Source organism: Theobroma cacao, chromosome 1 (assembly GCF_053813885.1).
Source record: "Theobroma cacao isolate CCN51 chromosome 1, ASM5381388v1, whole genome shotgun sequence".
In the NCBI taxonomy this organism is placed as follows: Eukaryota; Viridiplantae; Streptophyta; class Magnoliopsida; order Malvales; family Malvaceae; genus Theobroma; species Theobroma cacao.
Window position 1 is genome coordinate 1,986,305 of NC_142639.1, and position 10,898 is coordinate 1,997,202.

The 10,898-nt window shown below is 35.2% G+C and overlaps 3 protein-coding genes across 3 annotated transcripts; all 3 read left to right on the top strand.

Moving 5' to 3' along the window:
- The first annotated feature begins 2,355 nt into the window (after positions 1-2,355).
- CML41 (calmodulin-like 41) lies at positions 2,356-3,191 on the top strand. Its single transcript, XM_018113995.2, has one exon. The coding sequence runs from the start codon at positions 2,516-2,518 to the stop codon at positions 3,059-3,061; it is 546 nt and encodes a 181-aa protein (XP_017969484.2). The 5' UTR covers positions 2,356-2,515; the 3' UTR covers positions 3,062-3,191.
- Positions 3,192-5,210: 2,019 nt separating this feature from the next.
- Positions 5,211-7,480, top strand: LOC18611001 (cold-regulated 413 plasma membrane protein 4-like). Its single transcript, XM_007046987.3, has 4 exons — positions 5,211-5,666; positions 6,852-6,959; positions 7,050-7,120; positions 7,227-7,480. The coding sequence occupies exons 1-4, from the start codon at positions 5,572-5,574 to the stop codon at positions 7,451-7,453; spliced, it is 501 nt and encodes a 166-aa protein (XP_007047049.2). The 5' UTR covers positions 5,211-5,571; the 3' UTR covers positions 7,454-7,480.
- An 836-nt stretch (positions 7,481-8,316) lies between these two features.
- Positions 8,317-10,578, top strand: LYK4 (protein kinase family protein / peptidoglycan-binding LysM domain-containing protein). The gene has a single exon (XM_007046990.3). It carries the CDS (start codon positions 8,447-8,449, stop codon positions 10,379-10,381), a length of 1,935 nt encoding a protein of 644 aa, XP_007047052.3. The 5' UTR covers positions 8,317-8,446; the 3' UTR covers positions 10,382-10,578.
- The last annotated feature ends 320 nt before the right edge of the window (positions 10,579-10,898 follow it).

Sequence of the window (10,898 nt, forward strand, 5' to 3'; positions counted from 1 at the left end):
AATCTAAGACAAATATCTTATGCAATGGATGACTTTTGTTGTTGGGTGTCATGTGATGAATACTTTTAGTACATAATCATTCATACATGCATAAATCATCATTTCATGGCAATAAGTATTTTCATTTTAAAAAAAAAGATAATGGGTTCACTCATGCATCAAATACGCATCTAATTCATGTTTATGATCAATAATAAGGTTCCAAAATAGCTCGACCACCTAAACCAAGATTTCGAGACTTCACCAAAGCGTTGGGATAGTCTTCGAATAATTTTCCAATAAAAGATTACCGACTCCATCATTTAAAATAAACAAGTCACGACATCATTCTACGCTTGCATCATATGCATACGTAAGACCAAGTGAAAAATTCAGTCTGACAATTCAATAAAAATTTAATTAATAAAAGAGGGATTAAACTAAGAAAAGGCTATATTAAGATAACTTAAGATTAAATGGTACCGTTCGTAGAACGGGCGTCACGGAGGTGCTAACCCTTCTCCGTGCGTAACCGCACTCCCGAACCCATCTTTAAAAAACGTGGACCAGTTCTCGTTCTTTCGATGGACCTAAAATTAATTTAGGACTTCGTCGATTAAGAACCGGGTTAATAGGTGACCAATCACACCTAGATAAAAAAGATTGGTGGCTACTCCCGCACCTTGCGATTTAATTTTCGCCCCGCGTCTGGCGGACGGGTTCCCGGACCCGCACGTCACGACAAATAAATATAATGCATTAATATAATACATAAATAATAACAAAGTCTATTTCTTGTAAGACCTTTAAAGATGCCAACTGGCCCACGAATACCTTTTTGCTAATATTAATGCCGCAGAATTAAATCCAAGTTTCCATCTATACCAACGGTCACCCAATTAAGGCTCCTTAGGCTTTATTTTATTTTAATGCATTAAAAAAGAAAGAAAAAAGGAAAAAAGAAAAAGAAAAAAAGAAGTCTACTAACAGATAAGTGTGGCATAAAAATACACACTTAATTAAACAAAATAATATATATTTGATAAAAACACATATGAATTATTAAATAAAAAGAATATGAATTAACTATTAGTTTCATGTTAATAAAAATAAATATATATAATTAATGCTAGTTCATTATAATATAAACGTTAAATTTTATTTTATTTTATTTTTAAACAATGTAATATGTTTATATGTTTTATTTAAATAGATTAATAGATAATTCATTTCACACTACTATTTTTATATTGTCAAGAAAGACAGACATGAAAGTGGAGAATGTGTAACATAAAAATAATATATATGAATCTTACGAGAAGTGATATGATATATTGAAATCATATTCATACTTATCTTTTTTAGAAGGAAGATTAGAAACCAACTCTTTGATAGGGAAACACATACACTTATCATTAAACAAAATAATTAACTATTAATTTCATTTTATAAGCTATATCTAAAAATAAATTATTGAAAAGCGTAATTGGTTATATCAACAATATTATGATTTATATAAACAAAAAAAATTAATATTAATTACTAATTAAATAATATTATGAATCGTTTTATAATATATTGATGTTAACATATATACTAAGATATGTAAAAGAATATAAATATTTTAAAAAATTACAAATTGTTCAAATAAAAAAATCATTTTTTGAAAGAAAAAAAAGTTAATATTACGTCAATTAGAAATTCAAATGTTTAAAGTATTCAAAGAAAATATACATGTATTTATTATTAAATTAAATATTTAAATATAATATTTTAAAATTTAAGAGTGCGTGTATATTTCGTGTTAGGCAATGGTTGATTTTCCATTTCCGATATCTAACATAACGAATTGGGTCTAGACAAGAATGCACCAACTTACCTAAATTTGTTAGGCAAACTTGTATTGGTCAATTAAATGAAATCATATCATTTAACTTCCAATTAACTCTACCTAAACTCTATCCTTTCAGGAAGGAAACTCTTCAACTCACTCTTAGAATAAAGTGCGGTTCAAGTTTTAGGAATGACTATATTATAACTTGGTTATCAATATCTCTCTCTTGTTCTATAAGAAAATACCATATAATTTTGATAACTAACGAAAATGACCAATTAAACCAAATAATTAAGTGAATTGGACATTTTTTTTTCATTTCAAAATATTAAAGGAAGGAAAATAATTAATAGATAAGGGTTGATTATTTTATAGTGCAAGGAGTTTCATTAATGAACATATGGAAGAACTTTATTTGCACGACATTTAAAGAGAGTTGGCTTTTTACTGGTAAGGACAGTGGTCAATCAATTTTGGGGTCCTTTAGGAAACTGCCATGCACTTTCCTAAAGAGAAATAAAAAAAGAATGATACGTTTATATCAATATTTTTCATCTTCCACGCTTCTCTGCAATTTCTCTAAAGCGAGCATTCTATGGTATCATCATGGAAAAAATATTTTTTAGAGATTTTTCCTCCTTTATTTAACCTGTTGAACTCTTGCTAATTTCCTTGAAACTAGGCTAGATTCCCATCTTCAACATGGCGACTGCTAAAGTTTCCAAGGCTTCCAAGTGGCTCTCTAACAAGTCCCTTAGGTTAAGCCTTCACCGGCGCCGGTCCAAGTCTAGTTCAACCTCGAGCTCCTTTGGACCATCCCCAACGTCACATGAGGGAGACGAGATGAAGGAAGTGTTTCGCTATTTTGATAGTGATGGGGATGGGAAAATCTCTGCCCTGGAACTTAGGGCTTACTTTGGATCCATTGGAGAGTACATGTCACACGAGGATGCTCAAGGGGTGATCAATGATCTAGACTCGGACGGCGACAGCATGTTAGACTATCAAGATTTCTTGAAGCTGGTGAAAAGAGATGCCCGCGATGGCGATGACGATCTGAAGAAGGCCTTCGAGATGTATGAATTGGAGAAAGGATCGGGGTGCATCACTCCCAAAGGGTTGCAAAGGATGTTGAATCGCCTTGGGGATGCAAGATCTTATGATGAGTGTGTTGCCATGATTCAGGTATATGATATTGATGGTAATGGGGTGCTTGATTTTCACGAGTTTCACCAAATGATGGCTTAAGCTTAATCTTATAATCTGTGAACAATATTAATAATACTAGTAACTGTATTAAGAGATGTATGATTTTTTTTTTGTAAAATGATATGACACTCAAATAATATGATTTTAATAAATCGCGAAAATTAATTAATATTCATTTATAAAATTTGACACATCGTATCATTTTGAAAAAGAAAAATGGTACTGTCTCTTTGCATATGTACCACTATTATTAGTTTTCCAAGGACAAGATGTACATGAGTGCACAGATTCTGTGCCTTTTTGTGTTTTTTTTCTCCATTTGAGCAAAAGCAAATTTGTTGTTAATTACCAGCAAAGCAAGAGTTTAGGCCTAAACATGCAGCAATTGTAATAATTAATGGTTAATTACCTTCTTTACGTTTTGTGGAAACAAAGCATATATAGTTTGGGTCTGTAGAATATTCTTGATAATTATTCTCCACTCTTAATTTGTTCTTAGACAAGGTGAGGTTGCCGACTAAGTTGCACTTGTATGACCATGAGAAACAGCACATGTATATTGTCGTCTTGAACTCTGAAAGAGCCTTACCATGCTATCTGCAAAAACCCTTAAAGCTGAAGCAAACTATTTTGGCATATAGTTTTGGAGAAAGCAAAGGCAAAGGCAGACCAGTATTAGGTTTAAAACTAATTTATTATATTTATCTACTTAATATATCTTCAACTTAATAGATGTGAAAATTTATTATTATTATTTTAATTTTTTTTTAAAGATAATAAACTTAACACATGACAATTTATTACAAAAAGTATTTATCACGAAAGAGATAACAATAACAGAGATATGCATATTTTGATACCATGTTAAATTTTTTTAATATAAAATCGATTGACTATAGATGAGGTGAACATCGATTTTTTTTTCCTCATGGACAATCTGTGAAGCATCAAACTGATTTCAAAAACCGTAAAATTTAGGCAATTCCCACAGTATATTTTAGAAAAATTAAATCAAACATTGTGGGCTGGTGCCAAGCTGAACTCTGAATCCGCAACTGCAATAAAATTTTATACGAATTAAACATGCTGAAGGTGCTGATAATTGACTTTCTTTCAGTATTTGTTTCTTTTTTTATTTAACACGAGAGAAAGGAAGCAAAATGTGTGTCGTCGACACATTTTCTGTTCCTTAATGATTTCTTTTCATCATTAGTTACGAAGGTCGTGTGCAAAGTGTGAGACTGAGAAGAAAGTGATGGCAAATTGTCCTTTGACGTCCAACTGCAACTTTCCAAAGTGCCCATGGGTTTTGCATGTGCGTCTTGGTGGCCGCTGGAATTAATTTGTTTGCTTCAAAGTTGGGTAGAGCTTGACCTGCTAATGTCTTTGTCAACATAATTTTAAAAGATTATGCACTTGACAAAAAAAAAAAAAAAAGCACTCTCTGTTGAATAGATTTAATAGGGAAAGTACGGATACACCTACATATAAGAGACAATCAGTATTGTTAATTAACGAGATGAAAGCTCATATGAACTTATCGAAAGAAAAGAGAATTCATACTTAGATTTATCATATTATTGATATTTTAGGGTGAGCTCCGTTTTATGTTATAAAACATTGATTTATCACTTTGTCAAATTAATTTTAAAACAAATAAATTGATAGCATATCAAATATATATTTATTAAAATAAAAATTTTATGTTAAAAGTTTTGTTAATTCAATGAGACGATGAATACTTGCAATTCACAACTCAACCCTAATTTTTTCTTGTTATAACAAATTCAACCCATTTCGACTTATCTTAATTGTTTCTCTCAATTTTTAAAAAATATAAATTATTTAATACAGAATCAATCGGATTTATAATTTAACAGCCAAGCAAACTCCATACAAAAAATTGATGGATCCAAACATTTAAGATCATAGTTAAATAATTATAGAAAAATATAAGTAATTATAGTGGATATAATCTTGTTAAGAATGATTTTTTTTTATCATCCTTGCTTTTGACTCAATGAATTTTAACTTGAAAAAAAGGTAACAAAAAAAAAAGTTTTGCTTGACAATAAATGGGCTTAGGGCCCGGATTAGTAAAAAGAGCCGAAACGCCAATGGCAAGACACCGGGCAGTCATTGGCCCAACTTGAAGGAATCTTTCATTAATTTCCTTGCTTCTTTTCCCGTGTTTGATGCTTGTGTTCAACCCCACAGGTTGGAGCTTCCTTTGTTGAATGGAATATCCGAAGATGGAAATTCGAATGTACGAGGAACTGTATCAAGAACCAGAGATCAGAAATCCAAGGGGTACGTATCTGCCACGTGGCACATTTCCTGACAACTGCTGCGGGTAGACAATTTGGAGTTTGGATACCCCGACCCATGAACCACGATGTCAAAAGCAACAGCCAACAGGAGACAAAGCCAGCAGCGTATTGCCAAAGCTCAGTGGAATGAAAAGACAGGAGTTTTAGTCAAGCATTCTTTTGATATTAAGATAAACATTAAAGCAAAAGGAAAAATTGGGAACTCTAGGATTGGCAAACATGGAGATGGAAGTGGTCTCTAATTTCGCAAATTCGGATTTTGGATCCACTCGGGCTCGATCTGCTTTTCAATGGGGTGGCACCGTTTTTGCTATGTGAGTCAACCCAGTTCTTGCTTTCTTAATTTAGGTTCTTTTCCCATATTATTGCATCCATTGTCTGTATTTTTTTAATGGTTTATTAATGGGGTTGGTAAAGTTAGCTTTTCTTTGGTTCCAAGAATGGTTCAAAGATGTTGAATTTGGTAGTATGATTGAGTAAGATGAGTTATTTCTCTTTAATTGTAGATGAAAAGTCGTTTTGGGTTGTTTTTTATGTTAGAGATGAATGGTTCTGTTGGTGAATTGGTGGGGTTACTGTGTTTTTGGCTGTAGAGCCAATGATGCTTATTCTCTTGAAACTTTGAATAGATCAAAGACATGTAAATTTTATTGATAATTCAGCTACATTTTTCTGTGTTTCAGGTTTAAGACTGTATGTTTGAGGGATGGTTTGTGGTTTAAAATTCTAGCAAGGATAAGATAAAAGGTTAGGTTTTGAGGGCTTTGAGGATGCTGAAATAGTGGGAAAGAGTTTAGTATCAGAATCTAATGTGCTGGCAAATAGAATAAGCAGGAAATAGATAGAAGGAGATAACAGAGGCAGATCACCAGAAAGATAGAAGAGATGCCGGCTATCAAACCTTATTTGGAAGCAAATTTTGTTGAGAAAGTTTTATTATTCTCTGTTCTAAATCAGTACAATGTTCTCCTGACGCGTATAAGACTTGGGACTCCAAATCAGTAAAACAACAGAGGAGAGGTCTCATAATCTATTTCTAATATGACTGGGAATCATTGACCAACACAAGCATAAAACTGCAAGTATGACATTTATTTTAAGTCCATTTGACTCTAGATCCTTGATAATGCTCAAACAAACTAAACCTGGAGAATTATAACGTAAACAAACATGAAAATAGACTCAGTTTTAACTGGAGAAGTACTAACATTTCCGAAATAATCCCAGGAATAGTTGTTAGATCTTGTCTTCCTTCTTGTTGCCCCCATCATTCACTTATGCTGATGCCTGACCTGGACATTCTTGAATAAGATGCCAAGAAGTAAGCTGACATATTTGAGTAACATCTCATTCAAAATATTCTTTGTCCATGATTTCTGTTTTGGATAAGAAGGCTTCAGTTCCATCAGTGAGCCATTTCTAGGATTCTGTAACACTCACTCTGCTGTTTACACTGTTTTCTTATTCAAACATTTGTACATTAAATGTTTTCCCTACAGATTTTTATTACTCATGAACCGAACAGGACGGAGATCACACATGCAGACTAACCTCCTAGTATTATATCTCTTCACTAGTTTTCCAACCGTACTCTTCAAAATCTTAAGGTGCTTTTGGATACTCAACATTTATTTCGGTTGATTAGCTTCTGTTTTAGAGTGTTATATTTTACTGAAATTTCTCCACTAATGATGCAGAGGGCAATTTGGTTGCTGGGTTGCATTTCTTTCTGTTGCTGCAAACCTGTTTTTTCCTCGAACCTTTCCAGGTTCGAACCAAGATTTTTACAAATCAGTTGATTGTTAATATATTTGGGGTAATAATATGAGCACATTTTCCCTCTGATAAAGATTTCTGTTTGTTGTATGTAACAGTTGCCCGTTTCATTCTATTTGTCATTACACCTGATTGGCTGGCGGATAGATTGCGAGATGACATTGTACCAGGCATCTTGTGTCTCATAATTTTAATTTTACTTGTCCTGACAGAAATTTGTGGAATTGGAGGATTGGAGAATTGCCAATGTAATTGTCATTGCTTTGGTTATTGGTTTGGTGTAGCTTTCTTATTCTTCTTTACAATATTGTATGTTGCTAGTTAAAAGTATTGAAAAGAACCATTTGGAGAACCTTTTCTTCTTTGTGACTTCATCGTAAAGCTTGCTTATAGCTCCAAATGAGGAACAATTTTTTCGATCAATTGTTTTGGGAGCTTCAGCTACTTAATTCTTCTATAAATAGCCTTGCTAAAAGGGAAAAAACATGTTTCCTAAAGAAGAAAAGGTGGGATTCTTGAAGCAGGGCAACAAGTTTTACTCATGTATCACCAAAAACAAGCTGTTATACCCCTAACACTTGCAAGAACTTCATTGTTAGCATTGTCAAAATGTCTGCTTGGTTGAGATTTCCCTCATTAGATTTATTTACCCACATTAGAGGCAGGAGAAACTTGGGTCATTGGCTAAGTCAAAAGCTCAATTATTTACTATACTGTAACTGAAGCGATGAGCCGAAAGAACCTTTTGATGATTTTGGCACCCTGATGTCGGCTAACCTCCTTGCTCCATTTTGCCTTTCAATAGACTTAGAGCCTGACTTTGAACTTCAAAAAGAAGGAACATAGGCATATTGGCATCCGCTGCCGCGCTGCGTCATGGTTTGAGTGGTTGAACTTTATGGCTGCTTTGGCAGTCTCATTTGACCAACCATTAGCCGCCGCCGATAGACACAAGAAAAATCTCTTCTTTTGTTTTTATGCAACCGAGGGACGGGGAAGAAAAAGGGTGGGGTTTGGTCAGCGCAGAAATGCATTACTTGTCACCAGCATTTAATATCTGAAATGCAAATTTCGTATCAAAAGAAAAGTCAACTTTGTGATTCTATATCACACTTTTCCCAGATGTTACGTGTCTGAAGACTGGGTTATTTCAAGCTTGGAAAAGGTATTTCCTGGATGTTTCAGTCAACCACCCTGTTTAGTATCCTCTTACAAATTCAACCTGCAGGCTTCTTAGACAATTATTCAGTTCTACAGGTTTTGCCAAAACAAATATATTCACCCATCAAGGAACATTTTTGCACATCCTACATTGGCAATGGGTTCTTTCTCTCTCATTTCTCTCTTTACCCTCTCCTTATTTTGTTGTAGCTGCTTGATACACGCTCAGCAGCCTTATGTTGGACGAAAAACAACAGATTGCACAAATCCAGATACTTCAGATTCTGTTCTTGGTTACACCTGTAATGGCTTAAACAGGAGTTGCCAAAGTTACCTGATTTTCAGATCCCAGCCCTCATTCAATACCGTTGCATCAATATCCAATCTCTTGTCTTCTGACCCATCTCAAATTGCTGAGATAAATGAGGTTTCTGAGACCGCGTCATTTGAAACAAACCAGATGGTGATAGTTCCTGTCAACTGCTCATGTTCTGGTGACTACTATCAGGTAAACACAACTTATACTGTTCAGAGTGGGGACGGCTACCTTTTTATTGCAAATAACACCTTCCAAGCCCTCTCAACATGTCAAGCTATACAGAACCAGCAGCCTGATATTCCTTCTCAAAGTTTGACCATTGGATTGAGAATAACGGTTCCTCTTAGATGTGCTTGTCCCACAAAGAATCAAACTGATGCAGGAATTAACTATCTTTTGAGCTACCTAATTGCTGAAGGTGATAGTGTTCCAGGTATTAGTCAGTTGTTTGGGGCAGATACCGCAAAGACTCTTGAAGCTAATGAGCTTTCCGATCCCACCATTAATTTCTTCACCACACTTTTGGTTCCCCTTCAGGACCCACCGTCTAAAATCACAGTGCCCTCTCCACCCGCACCCCCACCTTCATCTCCACCTCCACCTCCACCTCCTCCCAGTGGAAGCTCAAACAAAACATGGATTTATATTCTTGTTGGTGTTCTTGGGGGAGGTGCTCTTATATTGGTTGTTGGCGCAGTGATTTTTTGTGTGTTCTTCCGTAAAAGCAAGAAGAAACCTGACTTGATCATCACCTCAGAAAGTTTTGAAGCTCATGGAAAACCATTGAAGAAAAAGTTGGATGATGAGTCCCAGGACGTCTTGGATAGTATGTCAAATATAGCTCAATCTCTCAATCTCAAGCTGTACAAATTTGAAGAATTGCAGGTTGCAACAGATAACTTCAGCCCCAGCTGTCAGATTAAAGGATCAGTTTACCGCGGTGTAATTAAAGGTGATTTTGCTGCTATTAAGAAAGTACATGGAGATGTGTCAAAGGAGATAGAATTATTGAACAAGGTCAACCACGCAAATCTTATTCGCCTTTCTGGAGTTTGTTTCCAAGATGGGCACTGGTATCTGGTCTATGAGTATGCCGTCAATGGAGCATTGAGCGATTGGATCTTTCACAACGACAACAGCGGAAAATACTTAAGCTGGAAGCAGAGAATTCAGATTGCATTAGATGTAGCCACAGGACTAAACTACCTCCATAGCTTCACCAATCCTCCTCATGTCCACAAGGACTTGAAATGCAGTAATGTTCTTCTTGATGGTGATTTCAGGGCTAAGATTGCAAACTTTGCTCTTGCAAGGGCAACGGAAGGGCGTGAGGGCCAATTTGCCTTGACAAGGCACATTGTTGGGACAAAGGGTTACATGGCTCCTGAGTATGTGGAAAATGGCTTTGTCTCCACAAAGCTTGATGTTTACGCATTCGGGGTTCTTTTGTTGGAAATAATAACCGGGAAGGAGGCTGCTGCATTCTATGGTGAGGAATACATGAACTTATCAGACATCTTAAGCAATGTGCTTCATGAGAAAGATGGACAGGAGAGTTTGAAGCATTTCATTGACCCCTTCATGCTAGAGAATTATCCTTCAGAACTTGCCATACTTGTTGTCAAATTGATAAATACTTGCTTAAAGAAAGATCCAACTGCTCGCCCAGCCATGCAAGAAATTGTGCAGTCTCTGTCAAGAATTCTGACCACCTCATCGAGGGATTCATCAAGCAACATGTCGTGGTCTCAAGCGTCTAGTGGGAGCTACTGATGGCACCGTGGCTGAAATGGAATCTTGAGTTACTTTTAGTTAGCTTTTAGCTTCTATTTTATTTATTTATCAAGTTTCTGCAAGTTTTATGGCCTTCTCTGCCAAACCCTGTCTCCCTCATTTTCTAGTTGGCTGCACCATGAGTTGAGTTAATTCACATCTGCAATGGCTGCACTTGCAGTTCTTCTTTTTTGCTATTCATTTTCCAGATATATTTGAACAGTTTGCCATGATAATTAGTTGTTCCCTACGTTGCTTTTAAAAGATACTAAGCAATTTAAAAGTGTACAAATGAAGCATCTGATTGGATATATAACCATGGCGGTCACCATCTGCAATATCTAAAAAACCAATTTAAGTGAGAATTTCTCAGGATCCCGGTATTTGGATTTTGCCTAGAACTCCAATGAACAACCTGACAAATGCATCAACAGACAATTTATCTTATTAAATATTGAAAAAAGATGATTAGCAGGCTGGAATGTACTCACCTAATGCATAGGTATGGTTCACAATA